Source organism: Bufo bufo, chromosome 6, assembly GCF_905171765.1.
Source record: "Bufo bufo chromosome 6, aBufBuf1.1, whole genome shotgun sequence".
NCBI classification, from domain to species: Eukaryota; Metazoa; Chordata; class Amphibia; order Anura; family Bufonidae; genus Bufo; species Bufo bufo.
This window is the reverse complement of record NC_053394.1, coordinates 36896218-36917425: the sequence shown is the minus strand read 5'-3', so window position 1 is coordinate 36917425 and position 21208 is coordinate 36896218. Positions and strand designations below refer to the sequence as shown.

At 43.8% G+C, this 21208-nt stretch overlaps 1 protein-coding gene across 1 annotated transcript in view; it reads right to left on the bottom strand.

The window, feature by feature from the left end:
* Positions 1-550: 550 nt before the first annotated feature.
* LOC121003103 (canalicular multispecific organic anion transporter 1-like) overlaps positions 551-21208 on the bottom strand; it is a 150110-nt gene continuing 129452 nt past the window's right edge. The window contains exons 29-32 of the mRNA XM_040434681.1: positions 10897-11055; positions 3069-3235; positions 2528-2722; positions 551-1362 (exon numbers count right to left, since the gene is read on the bottom strand). Of these exons, the coding sequence (XP_040290615.1) occupies positions 1233-1362; positions 2528-2722; positions 3069-3235; positions 10897-11055 (651 nt within the window). The 3' untranslated portion in view covers positions 551-1232. The remainder of the gene's footprint in view (positions 1363-2527; positions 2723-3068; positions 3236-10896; positions 11056-21208) is intronic.

The window sequence follows — 21208 nt, the reverse complement described above, 5'->3', positions numbered from 1 at the left end:
GACAACCATTTAGATGCTCTGTCTGGTGACAAATTCCAATTAAGTACCAGTATTCAATTTTAAATGTGTTTAATATTTACATAAATACACAGTAAGACAGTTCATTCACAAAATTATGTAGAAATGAGAAGATAATGGTTATTAGAGGAAGTGACCTCCAAGATGTGGCACTGTACCTGTTGCAAACTACAACTCCGTCTGGACAATTGGATGTACCTGTGGTATCACAGCACCTACAGAATATCCATCATGCCTTCAAAGGGAGATGCAAATGCCTCATAGCAAAAAAAATTGATACTGGACAAATTCCAAAGAACGGCACCTGAAGATGAATCTCCTTAAACCAGAAAATCCCATGCCCAAAGTGAGCCACAAAGCGGCACGCAGAAAGTCTTGTTAGCTACCCACCAGTGTCAAATGACCTTAACATCTTAGATAGATGCAAGTGGACATCTGCCTTATTTGCCATGATAACCCAACATACAAGAAAAAGGGGCACTGGTCTGAAGCAGAAGAAAAAAATATAGTTCCTTGGATGACCGGGTGTCACAACTAGAATCCAGGAGAAAAGAATCCACTGCTGAAACTTACAGTTTGTTGGCATACCCAAAGACACAGAAGGTTGTGCCTCGCAAAAAGTCTTTGAAAAACTCTTGGTGACAAAACTTAGCCATGGCAGCTTCTCCACCATACATGCAGTAGAAGGTGCCCATTGCATTCCCACACAGCTTAGCTGGCCTGGGGCACCTCCATGAACTTTTATAGCAAGGTTTTTGAAACAGAGACCAGGACAGCCTCCTATGCTTCACAAGTATGATGCTCATACCCATGTCTACCCTGGCTTCGCAGTTGAAGTCAATTGCAAGAGATCACATTTTCCCTCAGTCAAAAAAGTGTCTCAAAGATGCAGGATTTAAATATGCCATGTTCCGCCAAAGTACCCAAGACTTTTACAGAGAAGGAATAATGAAGCCATATGGACAGTGGTACAGTCACATAATTATTACCATATATTCACTTGTTACTATAAATTCAATGACATCACACAAGATTGCTCATCTTAGCTTATAATCCACTTTCCAATCAACAATATTCCCCTCCACTGCTAATAATCTTTTTCCCAAAGTTTACATTGCTTCATGACTTGTCTTGGCTTGGCAGCAGTCAAGGCTCAAAGAGTTCTAAGAGAGTCCGTGCTGAGGTCTCATCACACACGTCTACATCCTCTAGGCTCACAGTGATGTGGTGTTGGTGTCTTCAATGCCAGCATCTCTGGCCATAGAGGCAAAGTGTCCTTTGCTCACCAGGAGGTCTTCTGGACTACCATATTCTATTATCTTTCCAGCGTCCAACACCATGACCCTAAAAACGAAAGACAAAATATGCTATTATACTACTATTTTAACTTACAGAATCCATTTTAGTTGTTTTAAAACCTGGAAGTGTCCATGATTTTCTAAGATGAAACTTGGAAAATCACTAGGACTTCTAGCAAAACAACTACAACTCTCGAGCAGTCCTAGCCCTGGGTTACAGCTCATAGTCTGCCTTTAATGTACTTACTCATTGAAGTACATATTCTTTTACTGTACATAGGGGACAGTATCTACTCAGGTCAAGAACTCAGTGGACTTGAAATGTGACAACCACTTTTTATGAGTCAGATATAGGCTTACAGTTGTCAGTTCCTTTCACACACTCATGTGATGTCAATCAGGTGTGGTGAACGTTGGTCGGGAAAGTCATACAAAATGCCAGAACAGAATATACAGCAACTATGCAATTAAATAACCTAGAATGCCACGAGAGGACGACTTGAGGGTCCTTCATACAGCGGCTAGACGATCCAGGCAGAGCTCAAGCATTTTGTTTATAATCTAATCTAACAGTGATATCTCAGGAGATAGCCTCAAAACATCTTCCCGACCAGACAATCACCACACATGGCCCCAGGATCTGGCCTCAACACAGATCCTGACACTTAAGTACACAACAGCAACTGCAACTACCACCCCCAACTGCCTCTACTTTGTCTCTCCAAAATAACCTCTGGCTGGTCAGTCTTTGAATAATTAGCAGTCCCCAACCACCCTTCTACTTATCAGCCCAGCATATTCTAGAGGGTCCTTGAGCAAAAGGTGAAGTCCATACTGACCCCCACTCCTTCACCACATTCCAAGGAGTTCTGTCTCTGGACAGTCTGCAGGATGTTTATCTTGTGAGGTCCCCAGTAAAGGCCTACAGGTTTACATCCCCTTTCCCCTTAATATGTGCAGGACAAGTGAAATAACAGGGTCCAGAATCACAAAGCAGATGAGTGGTCGGACACAGGGGAGAATCTAATAAAGAAACAAGGTCACTAACAGGACAACACATTATGAGTAGAAATACACCAAACATGAGGCCCTGTCAAACCATGGACCGTGCCTACAGAGGTTGTCAGCCATGACTCTGCACTAACACCTATGCTGCCCAGTGTCTGACATGATTGAGCCTAAGGAGAAGGGAAGATAAGCATTGTCCTTACTTGTTACTGTCCATGATGGTGTGCAGCCGATGTGCAATGGTCAACACTGTGCAGTCTGCAAATTCACTGCGGATGGTCCTCTGGATTAAATTATCCGTCTCCAGATCCACGGCGGCCGTCGCTTCATCCATAATGAGGATCTTGGATTTGCGAAGTAGCGCTCGAGCCAGACACACCAGCTGCCTCTGCCCGACACTGCACACAACAACATTTGTGAGGAAAATGCAAGACAATGTACACGTTTCCAAGTTCAATTTTACAATGAAAACGGGATATAATTTGGACTGAAGTAGATTAAAAGTAGAAGCAAGAGCATGACAAGGTGTGAATGTGAAGATGTGCAGAATTTGGTAAATAACTAAATCTGTGAAATTAACAAATCACTAAAAATACAAAGTGGCTTAATAAATGTCATTTAGCCAAGTGGTGGGGGGGGGGGGGCGTATGGGGGAGCAACTTGTGTCTTAAGATTTGTCTGTCAGAAGGAGCCTGCTGTGATTAACACAAGATAGGAGACTCCTCAGTGCGGCTGTGCTCTTACCTTAGGTTCTCTCCTCCTTCACTTACTTCGTAGAAGAGCTTTTCCTGCAGCTCTTCTACATATGGCTTGAGGTGAGAGAGTTCAAGAGCTTTCCAGACTTCTTCATCCGTGTACTGATTGAACGGGTCCAAATTCATCCTTAGTGTCCCAGAGAACAGCACCGGGTCCTACAGAGGAAAAGTACAATAAGTGGAAAGGCCAACGGACTGCAAGGCAGTGATATCACTATTGCTTTACGGGAGCCAAACTGCTGTGGTAACCCGCCACCAACCCTTCCACGTGTTATAGATATCCATTTGCCTGCAAAATTATGTAATCATATATTTTGTTACCTCCAGTCTATCCCTGAAAATATTGGTAATATTTACAAATTAGTCCCTGTCTCATTGTTTTTCCACCTCAATTACAGTACACTAGCACTGATAGTACTGCTGCCTGGTCTCCTTGAAGAAAGACCATATAGTACTGCCTCTCTGTCTCTCCTTGTAAATAATGTAGACACAGATAGTACTGTCTCCATGTGTGTCCATGTATATAATGTAGACACAGATAGTACTGTCTCCTTGTGTGTCGATGTATATAATGTAGACACAGATAGTACAGTCTCCATGTGTGTCCATGTATATAATGTAGACACAGATAGTACAGTCTCCATGTGTGTCCATGTATATAATGTAGACACAGATAGTACTGTCTCCATGTGTGTCCATGTATATAATGTAGACACAGATAGTACTGTCTCCATGTGTGTCCATGTATATAATGTAGACACAGATAGTACAGTCTCCATGTGTGTCCATGTATATAATGTAGACACAGATAGTACAGTCTCCATGTGTGTCCATGTATATAATGTAGACACAGATAGTACTGTCTCCATGTGTGACCATGTATATAATGTAGACACAGATAGTACTGTCTCCTTGTGTGTCCATGTATATAATGTAGACACAGATAGTACTGTCTCCATGTGTGTCCATGTATATAATGTAGACACGGATAGTACTGTGTCCATGTATATAATGTAGACACGGATAGTACTGTCTCCTTGTGTGTCCATGTATATAATGTAGACACAGATAGTACTGTCTCCTTGTCTCTCCCTGTAAATACATTAGGCACACATAGTGTTGCCTCCTTGTAAATAATGAAAACACACATAGCCTCCCTTTAAATGATGGAGACGCTGACAGCACCACCTCTCTGCTTCTCCATGTAATTAATCTAATAGCTGCAGGGAGATTCCTCCATTATTAATTCATTAACAATGTAACTAGGTCTTATATGTGCTGATGCTTTCTCCATTTCTTAAAGGGGTTCTGCAGTTTGTTTAAACTGATGATCTATCCACTGGATAGATCATAAGCATCTGATCGGCGGGGGTCTGACACCCGGGACCCCTGCTGATCAGCTGTTTGAGAAGGCAGCGGAGCTCCAGGAGCGCCACGGCCTTCTCACTGTTTACCGCAGGCCCAGTGACGTCACGACTAGTATCAACTGGCCTTGGCGCGGCTAAGCTCTGTTCACTTGAATGGAGCTTAGCCTCACCCAGGCAAGTTGATACTAGTCGTGACGTGACTGGGCCTGCGGTAAACAGTGAGAAGGCTGCTGCACTCCTAGAGCGCCGCTGCATTCTCAAACAGCTTATTGGCGGGGGTCCCGGGTGTCGGACCCCCGCCGATCAGATGCTTATGATCTATCCAGTGGATAGATCATCAGTTTAAACAAACTGCAGAACCCCTTTAAGTTACTTTATCAGATTTCTTATTCTGTCTTGTGACATTTACTACATAGTTTGCTTTATCCATGAGGCAAACATAATTACAAAAAACAAAATGGCTGCACACCATTATATATAGAAACAATAGAGCTAAGAAATGGGGGTCATTCTAGATAAAAGTGGTACAATACCGACTATAAATGAGTATACATGAAAAATGGAAGCTCTTAGCGCACATACGTGTCGGGCCCATCTACCAGGCGTCAAGGTGGCTTCCACAGATGGGTCCCTATCACTAAAGAAACTGCCTCACTTTGGACTCACTTAAGCCTACAATATTCAGGGCAGTGTAGGAACCAGCTACAAACATACTCTGCTCAGAAGTCACAGGTAGATGGGAGTGTTCAGTCTAAAAGAGGTGCCACCCCCAATATATTACAAGAAAATTTTGACTAAAACCTTCAGGATCACAGGTGCATATCCATGAAGCAAACATAATTACAAAAAACAACCCATCTGCGGAAGCCACCTTGACGCCTGGTAGATAGGCCCGACACGTATGTGCGCTAAGAGCTTCCATTATTCATGTATAGTCGTAATTTACCACTTTTATCTAGAATGACCCCCATTTCTTAGCTCTATTGTTTGTATATATAATGGTGTGCAGCCATTTTGTTTTTTGTAACTATGTTTGCCTCATGGATATGCACCTGTGATCCTGAAGGTTTTAGTCTAAATTTTCTTGCAATATATTAAGGGTAGCACCTCTTTTAGACTGGACACGCGCATCTACCTGGGACTTCTGAGCAGAGTACGTTTGTAGCTGGTTCCTACACTGTCCTGAATATTGTAGGCTTAAGTAAGTCCAAAGTGAGGCAATTTCTTTAGTGATAGGGACCCATCTGCGGAAGCCACCTTGACGCCTGGTAGATGGGCCCGACACGTACAGTACAGACCAAAAGTTTGGACGCACCTTCTCATTCAAAGAGTTTTCTTTATTTTCATGACTATGAACATTGTAGATTCACACTGAAGGCATCAAAACTATGAATTAACACATCTGGAATTATATACATAACAAACAAGTGTGAAACAACTGAAAATATGTCATATTCTAGGTTCTTCAAAGTAGCCACTTTTTGCTTTGATTACTGCTTTGCACACTCTTGGCATTCTCTTGATGAGCTTCAAGAGGTAGTCCCCTGAAATGGTTTTCACTTCACAGGTGTGCCCTGTCAGGTTTAATAAGTGGGATTTCTTGCCTTATAAATGGGGTTGGGACCATCAGTGGCGTTGAGGAGAAGTCAGGTGGATACACAGCTGATAGTCCTACTGAATAGACTGTTAGAATTGGTATTATGGCAAGAAAAAAGCAGCTAAGTAAAGAAAAACAAGTGGCCATCATTACTTTAAGAAATGAAGGTCAGTCAGTCAGCTGAAAAATTGGGAAAACTTTGAAAGTAAGGGCTATTTGACCATGAAGGAGAGTGATGGGGTGCTGCGCCAGATGACCTGGCCTCCACAGTCACCGGACCTGAACCCAATCGAGATGGTTTGGGGTGAGCTGGACAGCAGAGTGAAGGCAAAAGGGCCAACAAGTGCTAAGTATCTCTGGGAACTCCTTCAAGACTGTTGGAAGACCATTTCAGGGGACTACCTCTTGAAGCTCATCAAGAGAATGCCAAGAGTGTGCAAAGCAGTAATCAAAGCAAAAGGTGGCTACTTTGAAGAACCTAGAATATGACATATTTTCAGTTGTTTCACACTTGTTTGTTATGTATATAATTCCACATGTGTAAATTCATAGTTTTGATGCCTTCATAGTCATGAAAATAAAGAAAACTCTTTGAATGAGAAGGTGTGTCCAAACTTTTGGTCTGTACTGTATGTGCGCTAAGAGCTTCCATTATTCATGTATACTCATTTATAGTCGGTATTGTACCACTTTTATCTAGAATGACCCCCATTTCTTAGCTCTATTGTTTGTATATACACTGCTCAAAAAAAATAAAGGAAACACCTAAACAACACAATGTAACTCCAAGTCAATCACACTTCTGTGAAATCAAACTGTCCACTTAGGAAGCAACACTGAGTGACAATCAATTTCACATGCTGTTGTGCAAATGGGATAGACAACAGATGGAAATTATAGGCAATTAGCAAGACACCCCCAATAAAGGAGTGGTTCTGCAGGTGGTGACCACAGACCACTTCTCAGTTCCTATGCTTCCTGGCTGATGTTTTGGTCACTTTTGAATGCTGGCGGTGCTTTCACTCTAGTGGTAGCATGAGACGGAGTCTATAACCCACACAAGTGGCTCAGGTAGTGCAGCTTATCCAGGATGGCACATCAATGCGAGCTGTGGCAAGAAGGTTTGCTGTGTCTGTCAGAGTAGTGTCCAGAGCATGGAGGCGCTACCAGGAGACAGGCCAGTACATCAGGAGACGTGGAGGAGGCCGTAGGAGGGCAACAACCCAGCAGCAGGACCGCTACCTCCGCCTTTGTGCAAGGAGGAACAGGAGGAGCACTGCCAGAGCCCTGCAAAATGACCTCCAGCAGGCCACAAATGTGCATGTGTCTGCTCAAACGGTTAGAAACAGACTCCATGAGGGTGATATGAGGGCCCGACATCCACAGGTGGGGGTTGTGCTTACAGCCCAACACCGTGCAGGACGTTTGGCATTTGCCAGAGAACACCAAGATTGCCAAATTCGCCACTGGCGCCCTGTGTTCTTCACAGATGAAAGCAGGTTCACACTGAGCACATGTGACAGACGTGACAGAGTCTGGAGACGCCGTAGAGAACGTTCTGCTGCCTGCAACATCCTCCAGCATGATCGGTTTGACATTGGGTCAGTAATGGTGTGGGGTGGCTTTTTTTTTGGAGGGCCGCACAGCCCTCCATGTGCTCGCCAGAGGTAGCCTGACTGCCATTAGGTACCGAGATGAGATCCTCAGACCCCTTGTGAGACCATATGCTGGTGCGGTTGGCCCTGGGTTCCTCCTAATGCAAGACAATGCTATACCTCATGTGGCTGGAGTGTGTCAGCAGTTCCTGCAAGACGAAGGTATTGATGCTATGGACTGGCCCGCCTGTTCCCCAGACCTGAATCCAATTGAGCACATCTGGGATATCATGTCTCACTCTATCCACCAACGTCACGTTGCACCACAGACTGTCCAGGAGTTGGCAGATGCTTTAGTCCAGGTCTGGGAGGAGATCCCTCAGGAGACCGTCCGCCACCTCATCAGGAGCATGCACAGGCGTTGTAGGGAGGTCATACAGGCACGTGGAGGCCACACACACTACTGAGCCTCATTTTGACTTGTTTTAAGGACATTACATCAAAGTTGGATCAGCCTGTAGTGTGTTTCTCCACTTTAATTTTGAGTGTGACTCCAAATCCAGACCTCCATGGGTTGAAAAATTGGATTTCCATTTTTTAATTTTTGTGTGATTTTGTTGTCAGCACATTCAACTATGTAAAGAACAAAGTATTTCAGAAGAATATTTAATTAATTCAGATCTAGGATGTGTTATTTTTGTGTTCCCAGTGTATAATGGTGTGCAGCCATCTTGTTTTTTGTAATTTAGTTGGCTTTATGTCACATTTCTTGATTATGAACTGATAGGCAGATTTATTTTCATGGTGCTCTTGGATACAACTCTGCTCTGCACATTCATTGTATGCAGTGGATTGACAGCAGAAGATCTGTGCAGTTTTTAAGAGCAGAGAAAGTGAACGATTCTGGGAATTTATACTCATACATGTTCCTATAGCAGATTACAATATGTAGAAGAATTTGATGTCATCCCTCCACGCACAGTTGGGGGTCACTTATTTTTCCTGCTAAGAAAACAAGGTGACTACTATTGTTGGGTGAGCCGCTATTGTGTCCACATCACAGTGGACTCATTTTTCTGGCATCTTAATAGTTTCCAGCTCACAGATTTCAAATACTTGATGTGAGTGATGTAATCCTTATATATATTAGATATCCACATGCTGTTAAGCCGCCTGTGAAATTTAATTTTACAAGCTAAGTCTTGCCAGGAAACCTCAAACATCAAGAAAGTGGAGGAAAGCAAATGTAATTTTTTGCTGAGTAAACAGTCGCTGCTCACTATGTCTGCGAAGGTTCTCATTTATCCAGGTCATTTACAGATATACCGCTCACTATAGCGCTACACGTGTAACTGCTGCCACCTAGTGTTAGGTTTGATAAGTGCGATCTGTAAAGCACCGCACAGCGACTTTATACACGCAGCTATGGACATAATTAGTTATTTGGGGTGTGGGATCTGCTGATGATTTAGGGTACGGCCACACAGTGATTTTGGACGTAGCAGTGTAGCAGGGCTGACACAGAAATGAATCCGGTCACAGCGCAGCTCGCAAGTAGGCTGCAACTGCAACATCCCAATCTCCAAAAAAATTCAGCAGTTTGATATTTTTTCCAATACATGTGTCGCAGCACACCCAATTCATTCCTATGGCAGCCCCCTACACTGCAAAATTTGGGCCCACCATCCACTTAATGTGCACTAATGTACATGCAAAATCTGTAAAAGGGTCCCCGCCTACCATATGACATTTGTAATACTGGTGTCTTTATGTAGCATCGGGTGCCCCATCAGACACCAGGGCCTGGGTGCAGCAGTCACCTATGCACAGCTTATAGCTTTGCCCCAGTCTGGAGAAGTGGGGGTTAATAAGTCAGCCATGTTAGATTTTTTAAATTATTTCCTCTATAGAAAAATCCGTTTCTCAAGACATTAGGGGTGATAACTAACATTGCATGTCTATAAGGGAGCGTGTAATTTTTTTCACCCATGAACATCATTTTTTGTTTTTTTATTTTTATTTAAACCAATCCATTATTATGTGTTGATGGATTTTATATTAGATCTCTATAGTGGTCAGAGCCCTTTTTGCTGAGACAAATATTTGAATTCCCCGCATAGACAGAATTAAAGGGATTGTTCCATCTGGGACATTTATGATATATAAACAGGATATGTCATAATTGTCTGATAGGTGCTGATCCCAGGAACCTGCTCCTGTCTCAAGAACAGGGCCCCAAAGTGAACAGAAAGCACATCATGCATGCGCGGCTACCCCTCCACTCACTGCTATGGGATTTCCGAAAATAGCCAAACCAGTGCTCGGCAATTTCAGTCCCACAGCAGTGAATAGAGGGTGGGTACGTATGCACAGATTGCTCTACATTTTCTTCAGGCCCTGTTTTTGTGATGGGAGCGGATCCCAGAGGTGGAAACCACACTTACTGGACACTTATGGCCAGGGGCGGATTGGGAACTTAAAGTGGCCCTGGAAAAAATAAAAGTGGCCCCATGTTGTAAGTGGGTCTAAATTGACAGAAGACGGGCCAAAACAAGTAGGCGGGCACAATAGAATTAGGCAGGGCCTGCAATACCATAGTGCAGCGCAGAACACCGCTCCAGCAGAACCAAATAGCACAGGACAGCACATAATGCTGCCGCCCAACCATAGTATTCAACTGTATCACTGTTATGAGGATGGTAATACTGTTGAGTTCAGGAGGGCACCTGCTGTTGAGCATTACATCATTATGTATCTGGCCTGCAGCCATCAAGAGGGCTTGAGTGGCCTCCTGGGCATCGGCCCACCGGGAAATTTCCCTGTAGGGTCTATGGCCAATCCGCCCCTGCTTATGGCACATCCTTTTAATATGCCATTAATGTCCCATGTGGGACAACCTCTTTAAAATGAGAAAATTATGTTTGCATACAACCACCACTAGAGGGAGCTTTCTACCGTTTAGACACTTAGGTCTATATAAACACAATGTGCAGAAAGCATGTAAGCTCCCCCTTGTGGTGATTACAGGCAGACATCATTTTAAATTTAAAGGGGATGAACATGATCATAAAGAAATGGGCCAAGGGGAAGGAGGGGTGTACTGGCCTCAGCCATGAGACCAATCACAGTTTTACCACTGAGACCAGTGACTGGTTGCAGCAAAGCAAAAACAAAACACTGGCGATAATAACTATGTGATTAAACTTCTTACATATGAAAGCTAGCCTTCTAGTCAGCCATAAATGATGGGTGAATTACCTGAGGAATTATAGTTAGTTTGTTGCGCAGATCATGGAGGCCAATGGTGGAGATGTCCAGACCATCAATGATTATCTTCCCCCCTGCTGCCTCGATGATCCGGAAGAGGCAATTCGTAAGGGAAGATTTTCCAGCTCCCGTCCTTCCAACTATTCCAACCTGAGGGACAGATCAACAGTTATATGCAGTCACATGGAGTGTTCAGTTACAGATGAGGGATGAGTGTTTAATTTAACTCATTACTGATCCTGATCAGGACCTGCATTTCTGCTGACTGCTGCTAGCATCCATCAACACCCTGTCAGCAGCCACCATACAATGCATTTAGCTGATCATGCACTGATCGAGCTGCACTGAATTCTGGGAGATTATGTTTGCATTACAGCATAGTGGCCGCACTTTCCACAGTCCAACTCGCCAGAGCAGGAATATACAGGGGTGGACGGTGAACTTAAAGTATATTATATTACATAGTTCATCATCTCCTTACATGCATCCTCCAACAGAGCACCTCCATAATATGGAGTCCATATACAGACCCTGGGGAAAAAAATGGTGGGTCCATACTGACAGAAGACCAACACAAGGTGAATACAGGACAGAAGAAGTAGGTGGGACCAGCAATACCATAGTGCAGCACAAAATACCAAACCAGCAGAACCAAATACCACCGGGCAGCACAAAATACTGCCATTGAATACAATGGCCAAAATTTAATACCACAAGAAGACCGCGCAGCTCAAAATGCTTTCCATAGGAGCGTGGATGAATTAGGTAGGTGGATGGTATCTTTAGATGCACTCGATCACTGGATTTAAGGTTCCTTTCACATTCAGATTTCTCACCTCCTGGATGTTAAGGTACCGCAACACTTCATTAAACAATTGGTTTTATTATACTCACATAGATAAAAAGTCTCATGCATATAAAAGTATAAAATGATGCTCAGAATCGAGTTTCGCCTTCGCTTGCTTCATCAGGGGCTGCTCTGAATACACTTGTTCTCCCCACCCTTTTATTTTCAGGCGAGTACTAATTAAAGGGTTTCTGTCACCCCCCCAAAGTCATTTTTCATTTTTGGGCTAATTAAAATCCTTATAGTGCGATTATTCAATATATAGCGCTGTTACCTTTTTCTGTGGTTTAGTTTCTTTAAAAACCGCACTTTTATAATATGTTAATTACCTTGCTACCAGCAAGTAGGGCGGTTACTTGCTGGTAGCCGCCGCATCCTCCTTTCAAAAAAACGCCCCCTCCTCCTGTTGATTGACAGGGCCAGCGAGCGCTCTCCTCCTCCGGCTGGCCCCGTCTGTGTTCCAAATCTCGCGCCTGCGCCGTACCGGTCTTCAGTCGGCGCAGGCGCACTGAGAGGACGACGCTCGCTCGGCCGCGCCTTCCTCAGTGCGCCTGCGCCGGGTGTAGATGTGACGTCATCGGCGCATGCGCACTGAGGAAGGAGCAGCCGAGCGAGCGTCCTCCTCTCAGTGCGCCTGCGCCGACTGAAGACCGGTACGGCGCAGGCGCGAGATTTGGAACGCAGACAGGGCCAGCCGGAGGAGGAGAGCGCTCGCGGGCCCTGTCAATCAACAGGAGGAGGGGGCGTTTTTTTGAAAGGAGGATGCGGCGGCTACCGGCAAGTAACCGCCCTACTTGCTGGTAGCGAGGTAATTAACATATTATAAAAGTGCGGTTTTTAAAGAAACTAAACCACAGAAAAAGGTAAGAGCACTATATATTGAATAATCGCACTATAAGGATTTTAATTAGCCCAAAAATGAAAAAAGACTTTTGGGGGGTGACAGAAGCCCCTTTAACCACCTCAGCCCCCCTAGCTTAAACACCCTTAATGACCAGGCCACTTTTTACACTTCTGACCTACACTACTTTCATCATCTATTGCTCGGTCATGCAACTTACCACCCAAATGAATTTTACCTCCTTTTCTTCTCACTAATAGAGCTTTCATTTGGTGGTATTTCATTGCTGCTGACATTTTAACTTTTTTTGTTATTAATCGAAATTTAACGATTTTTTTGCAAAAAAATGACATTTTTCACTTTCAGTTGTAAAATTTTGCAAAGAAAACGACATCCATATATAAATTTTTCTCTAAATTTATTGTTCTACATGTCTTTGATAAAAAAAAATATGTTTGGGTAAAAAAAAAAATGGTTTGGGTAAAAGTTATAGCGTTTACAAACTATGGTACAAAAATGTGAATTTCCGCTTTTTGAAGCAGCTCTGACTTTCTGAGCACCTGTCATGTTTCCTGAGATTCTACAATGGCCAGACAGTACAAACACCCCACAAATGACCCCATTTTGGAAAGTAGACAACCTAAGGTATTCGCTGATGGGCATAGTGAGTTCATAGAACTTTTTATTTTTTTGTCACAAGTTAGCGGAAAATGATGATTTTTTTTATTTTATTTTTTTCTTACAAAGTCTCATATTCCACTAACTTGTGACGAAAAATAAAAACTTCTATGAACTCACTATGCCCATTAGCAAATACCTTGGGGTGTCTTCTTTCCAAAATGGGGTCACTTGTGGGGTAGTTATACTGCCCTGGCATTCTAGGGGCCCAAATGTGTGATAAGTAGTTTGAAATCAAAATCTGTACAAAATGGCCGGTGAAATCCGAAAGGTGCTCTTTGGAATGTGGGCCCCTTTGCCCACCTAGGCTGCAAAAAAGTGTCACACATGTGGTATCGCCATACTCAGGAGAAGTTGGGCAATGTGTTTTGGGGTGTCATTTTACATATACCCATGCTGGGTGAGATAAATATCTTGGTCAAATGCCAACTTTGTATAAAAAAATGGGAAAAGTTGTCTTTGCCAAGATATTTCTCTCACCCAGCATGGGTATATGTAAAATGACACCCCAAAAGACATTGCCCAACTTCTCCTGAGTACGGAGATACCACATGTGTGACACTTTTTTGCAGCCTAGGTGGGCAAAGGGGCCCACATTCCAAAGAGCACCTTTCGGATTTCACCGGCCATTTTGTACAGATTTTGATTTCAAACTACTTACCACACATTTGGTCCCCTAGAATGCCAGGGCAGTATAACTACCCCACAAGTGACCCCATTTTGGAAAGAAGACACCCCAAGGTATTCGCTTATGGGCATAGTGAGTTCATGGAAGTTTGTATTTTTTGTCACAAGTTAGTGGAATATGAGACTTTGTATAAAAAAAAAAAAAAATCATCATTTTCCGCTAACTTGTGACAAAAAATAAAAAATTCTAGGAACTCGCCATGCCCCTCACGGAATACCTTCGGGTGTCTTCTTTCCAAAATGGGGTCACTTGTGGGGTAGTTATACTGCCCTGGCATTCTAGGGGCCCTAATGTGTGGTAAGTAGTTTGAAATCAGAATCTGTAAAAAATGGCCGGTGAAATCCTAAAAGGTGCTCTTTGGAATGTGGGCCCATTTGCCCACCTAGGCTGCAAAAAAGTGTCACACATGTGGTATCTCCGTACTCAGGAGAAGTTGGGCAATGTGTTTTGGGGTGTCATTTTACATGTACCCATGCTGGGTGAGAGAAATATCTCGGCAAAAGACAACTTTTCCCATTTTTTTATACAAAGTTGGCATTTGACCAAGATATTTCTCTCACCCAGCATGGGTATATGTAAAATGATACCCCAAAACACATTCCCCAACTTCTCCTGAGTACGGCGATACCACATGTGTGACACTTTTTTGCAGCCTAGATGCGCAAAGGTGCCCAAATTCCTTTTAAGAGGGCATTTTTAGACATTTGGATCCCAGACTTCTTCTCACGCTCTAGGGCCCCTAAAAAGCCAGGGCAGTATAAATACCCCACATGTGACCCCATTTTGGAAAGAAGACACCCCAAGGTATTCAATGAGGGGCATGGCGAGTTCATAGAAAAAAAAAAAATTGCCACAAGTTAGCGGAAATTGATTTTTTTGGTTTTTTTCTCACAAAGTCTCCCTTTCCGCTAACTTGAGACAAAAATGTCAATCTTTCATGGACTCAATATGCCCCTCAGCGAATACCTTGGGGTGTCTTCTTTCCAAAATGGTGTTATTTGTGGGGTGTTTGTACTGCCCTGGCATTTGAGGGTCTCCGCAATCATTACATGTATGGCCAGCATTAGGAGTTTCTGCTATTCTCCTTATATTGAGCATACGGGTAATGAGATTTTTTTTTCCGTTCAGCCTCAGGGCTGAAAGAAAAAATGAACGGCACAGATTTCTTCATTCCCATCGATCAATGTGGATGAAAAAATCTCTGCCAATAAAAAAAAAAAAGGATGGGAAAGGCGTCTGCCAGGACATAGGAGCTCCGCCCAACATCCATACCCACTTTACCCGTATGCCCTGGCAAACCATATTTCTCCATTCACATCAATCGATGTGGATGAATAAATCATTGCCGGGATTTATTTTTTTTTTTTATATATACAAAGTGTTTGCCAAAGCATATGAACACCGCCACCTCCTCAGCTCATATGCCTCGGCAAACGTATCTTTTACTGCAGAAGAGAAATCTCATCTTGCAGCGCCGCATACACCGACTTGTGTGTAATCTGACAGCAGCGCAATGCTTCTGTCAGAATGCACATCAGTGCTGCAGCTAGTCGATCGGTTGGTCCACCTGGAAGGTAAAAAAAACAAAACAAAAAAGAAAAAACCAGGCCGCAACGCAATAAATTTTATTAACTTTATAATAACTTTTGAACAGAACATATAAACTTTTTTTTTAAACTTTTCAAACTGAAAGTTAACTTTTTTGCTTACTGGTGTTTTTTTTTTTTTTTTTTTTTTTTTTACCTTTTATAGGACAAACCTCTCCTTCCCCATGGGACAATGTGCAAAGCGCAAATCGCCCAAAGATGTGGCGAAGTACATTATGCACTTTATCCCAGGTGAAAGGAGAGGTTTGCAGCAGCTGTGAGTAAAAGGGCCCTAATAGCCCTGTGTGCCTGTCCTGTGAGATGCAATCCCTATGATAAGTGTACCTGTGTGTGGTACTTCCGGAAACACTCTCCAAAGCATAGGGCAGGGTGGTCAGGACAGTCAGGACAGAAATAGCGGGTGTCACGCCTTATTCCACTCCTGCTACAGACACAACATCTTTTTCGGGGTGACTGTTGGGTTGAGGTACCAGGAACGACACTGGGGAAATGTCGCTCGTGTAGACGGCTAACTACACTGGTGGTTGGGGCCACGGAACCTCCTGGATACAGGAGGTTCTCGATGATCTCTTCCTGAAATTTGAGGAAGGATCCTGTTCTCCCAGCCTTACTGTAGAGAACAAAACTATTATATGCAGCCAATTGAATTAATTATACAGACACCTTCTTATACCAGCGTCTGGTGCGTCGGGAAACTAAATACGGAGACAACATCTGGTCATTGAAGTCCACCCCTCCCATGAGCAAATTATAGTCGTGGACACAGAGGGGATTTTCAATGACACGGGTTGCTCGCTCAATTTGTATTGTCGTGTCTGCGTGAATGGAGGAGAGCATGTAAACGTCACGCTTGTCTCTCCATTTCACCGCGAGCAGTTCTTCGTTACACAAGGCAACCCTCTCCCCCCTTGCAAGACGGGTGGTAACGAGCCATTGGGGGAAGCCCACGCGACTAGTTTGCGCGGTGCCACAGCAGCCAATCTGTTCTAGGAACAAATGCCTGAAGAGGGCCACACTTGTGTAGAAATTGTCCACATAAAGATGGTACCCCTTGCCAAATAAGGGTGACACCAAGTCCCAGACTGTCCTCCCACTGCTCCCCAGGTAGTCAGCGCAACCGACCGGCTCCAGGGTCTGATCTTTTCCCTCATAGATCCGAAATTTGTGGGTATAGCCTGTGGCTCTTTCACAGAGCTTATACAATTTGACCCTATACAGGGCGCGCTTGCTTGGGATGTATTGTTTGAAGCCAAGGCACCCGGTAAAATGTATTAGGGACTCGTCTACGCAGATGTTTTGCTCTGGGGTATACAAATCTGGAAATTTCTGGTTGAAGTGGTCTATGAGGGGCCGAATTTTGTGGAGCCGGTCAAAAGCTGGGTGGCCTCTGGGACGGGAGGTGGTGTTGTCGGCTAAAGTGCAGGAAATGCATGATGGCCTCAAATCGTGCCCTGGACATAGCAGCAGAGAACATGGGCATGTGATGAATCGGGTTCGTAGACCAATATGACAGCAATTCATGCTTTTTGGTTAGACCCATGTTGAGGAGAAGGCCCAGAAAAATTTTAATTTCGGAAACTTGGACTGGTTTCCACCGGAAAGGCTGGGCATAAAAGCTTCCCGGGTTGGCGGATATAAATTGAGTGGCATACCGATTTGTTTCTGCCACAACTAAGTCCAAGAGCTCCGCAGTCAAGAACAGCTCAAAAAATCCCAGGGCCGAACCGATCTGAGCCGTCTCAACCCGAACTCCAGACTGGGCGGTGAAAGGGGGAACTACAGGTGTGGCTGAAGTTGGGGACTGCCAATCAGGATTTGCCAGCACCTCAGGGACGCTAGGGGGTCTACGGGCCTGTCTGTGCGGTGGCTGCGACGGGGTAACTACTGCACGTGCCACCGTACCAGCTTCAACTGCCCTTCTGGTGCTCGCCACTTCACCATATTGTACGGCAGTGCTGGTACTAGGTCCAGGGAGGGCTGCGCTGCTGGTGTATGCCTCACCACGTGATCAGACAGCGCCAGCCCCACTCTGCTGCTCTTGAAGCGGATCCTGCGCAACCTGTGGTCTAGCGACACGGGGCCGGGTACGCCTGGTTCTATCAGGGACCTCAACCTCCTCGTCAGAGTGCCACTGCTTTCTACAGGTTCATATTCTGACCCGCTAGATTCGTCAGATGAGGGTTCCCATTCCTCATCCGACTGGGTCAGAATCCTGTAGGCCTCTTCAGAAGAATACCCCCTGTTTGACATTTGGACTACTAAATTTAGGGGTATTCCCTGAGACTACCCAAGAAAAAAAGCAAGCCTGTCTTACAAAGGGGAGGCTAGCAAAGTACCGGAGGCCGCTGCGGTTGCTAAAAAATATCAAAACTGATTTTTTTATCGCCGCAGCGCTTGGAAAGTGATTGTGCAGTGATCAAAAAAATATATATTTTTTGTCACTGCGGCAGGGCGGGCGTGGGTGAACGCACGTGTGGGCGACCGATCAGGCCTGATCGGGCAAACACTGCGTTTTGGGTGGAGGGCGAGCTAAGGTGACACTAATACTATTATAGATCTGACCGTGATCAGTTTTGATCACTTACAGATACTATAAAAGTACAAATGCTGATTAGCGCTAAGCTATTCAGCGAATCAGTGACTGCAGTGCGGTGGGCTGGGCGCTAACTGACGCTAAACTACCTAACCAAGGGGCCTAAACTATCCTAAAACCTATCAGTCAATACCAGTGGGGAAAAAAAGTGACAGTTTACACTGATCACTTTTTTCCTTTTACTAGGTGATTGACAAGGGCGATCAAGGGGTGATCAAGGGGTTAATTCGGGTGATGGGGGGTGATCTGGGGCTAAGTGTAGTGTTGGTGGGTACTCACAGTGATCTCTGCTCCTCTGCTGGAACCAACCGACGAAAAGGACCAGCAGAGGAGCAGACAAGCCATATAACAGATCATATTTACTAATATAATGTGTTATCTGGCTTGTGATTTGATTTTTTGAAAATCGCCAGCCTGCCAGCCACGATCATTGGCTGGCAGGCTGGTGACGAAATACTCTTCTAACTTTTGCCGGCCCGCGATGCGCATGCGCGTGCCGGCTTTGAGCGAAATCTCGCGTCTCGCGAGATGACGCATATATGCGTGACTGTGCGCAGAGCTGCCGCCTCCGGAACGCGATCCTGCGTTAGGCGGTCCGGAGGCGGTTAAATAGACGATTTAAACAATCCCAAAAGTGCAACTCCAAAAAAACTCCATAAAATCGGCAATACAAACAAGTCTATAAAATTATCCTCAATCAACACATTTTCTAATAAGGCAAATAAATTGTTTTTCTTCTACGTCACAGTTTACATAGCAGCAAAAAACGCATTCCTCTTCTCCAGCCCTATTCACATACAAAAACGCACATGTTCATAAAACCGCAGTTTTTTGTTTTGTTTTTAAATCTTAAAACCCCTTCAGACATATCTTGATATTAGCTTGCAATACAGATAAAACCGCATTCCTCTTCTCCAGCATTATTCACATGAAAAGCACACATACTTTACAACCATGTTGATGGGACCGTGGTTGTTTTGGGTGTCTTCCATCACCCCTTCAAACAGGTCTTGATATCAAATTCTATATTTAACCCATCGGGTTGCAGTGTACGCAGACGGTAAATCCATTCGACCTCCTTTTGATTTATTTTTTTAATCGGATCCTCCCCTCCCCAATTCATCTGAACCCTTTCCAAGCCCACAAACTTTAACCCCTGTGGGTTTTTATTACGTGCTTTCTTGAAGTGAGCTGAGACACTATGTGTGTCAACTCCTTTTTTGATGTTTCTTAAATGCTCCTGTAAGCGAGTTTTTAACTTCCTAAAAGTCCGTCCAACATACTGGAGGCCACATGGGCACTCCAGCATGTAGATGACCCCCATACTTTCACAAGTTAATTCTCCTCGCACAGTGTAGGTTACTCCAATGCTGTTTGAAGTCACCTCTTCAGTTCTAATTTGTCTCTTTTCTCTTGTGCGCACCTTGCAAACCGCACAGAAACCGCACCAAGTGAATCAATGGTTTTTACTTTTTTGTTGATGTGTAGGCAAACAACTATGAACCCATTTGTCTTTAATATTTGGCGCTTTCTTATATATTACAGTTGGCTTATCTGGAATTAACCCTCCAAGAACCGGGTCGTTTTTAAAACCGCCCAGTTTTTTCTTACTGCATTTTTTATCAAGCCAGCACTATCACTAAACTGAGTGATAAACGCCAGCCTCATTTTCTCATTATTTTTCTTGGAGGTAACGTTGTCATCTTCTTCTTCTTTTATCTTTTGTCTACTTTCTTTTGCAACTGCATCTTTACACTCTCTCAAGCAACTTTCTTTATAGCCTTTTTCTAAAAAATCTCTTCTCCATCAGTTCACTTTGTCTATAGTAGTCATCAATTTTTGTACAATTACGATGTACTCTTTTAAACGGACTTTTAGGAATATTGGTCAGCCAAGGTTTATAATGGCAACTCGTGATCTTAATATAGGTGTTAACATCTGTGGGCTTAAAATAGGTAGTGGTCTTAAAACTACCCCCCTCTAGGGAGATCGTGAGGTCTAAAAAGTCAACAGAGGTTGCACTTATATTGCTGGTAAACTGGAGATTCCAGATGTTGTCATTTAAATAATGCAGAAAGTTTCCCAAATCATGTGCATTTCCTCCCCATACAAGCAAGCAATCGTCAATGACAGTAGGCCATCCTCTGTTGTATTTTTCTGTATTTTAGGGGCAATAAAGGACTCCTCCCATATAGCCATATACAGGTTGGCGAAACTGGGGGCGAATTTCGCCCCCATCGCATGGTAGGTAATAGCTTCCATCAAACCAAAAATAATTATGCATTAAACAGAACTTCAAACACTGTAATAAAAACTTCTTTTGCTCCTCTGACATTTCCACATCTTTTTCCAGCACACAATCTACTGCAGCAATCCCTTTTTCAATTGGGATTACTGTATACAATGATGTCACATCGACAGTTGCCAAAAGAATGTCACCTTCTAAAAACCCAAAACTTTCCAGGTGCTTAATAGTGTCCCCTGTATCTTTCAAGTACGATGGGACCCTTGCCACATATTTTTGTAAATAGAAGTCAATATATTCTGATACACGATTGGTGAGGGAATTGATACCGGAGACAATCGGTCTTCCGGGGGGATTTGTAATACTATTATGAATTTTCGGGAGGTATAACAGTCCTGCATGCATAACTTTTGTCTCCGCTTAAAAATCATCTTCTGAGTGGAAACATAATGGACCCCATTATAGTCTATGGGGTCCTAAGGGCTCCGTTTGACTCAGTTTGGAGTCGGTTATGTGCCTTTTCCGTCCTTTCTGTTCTCCTGCTCCTAAACTGAGCAGGAGAACGGAAAGGCTGAACGGTGATGTGAACGTAGCCTAATGCTGGAGAAAAGGAATGCGGTTATATCCATATTGCAAGCTAATATCAAGATATGTCTGAAGGGGTTTTAAGATTTAAAAAAAAAAAAATGCGGTTTTATGAACATGTGCGTTTTTGTATGTGAATAGGGCTAGAGAAGAGGAATGTGTTGTTTGCTGCTATGTAAACTGTGAGGTAGAAGAAAAACAATTTATTTGCCTTATTAG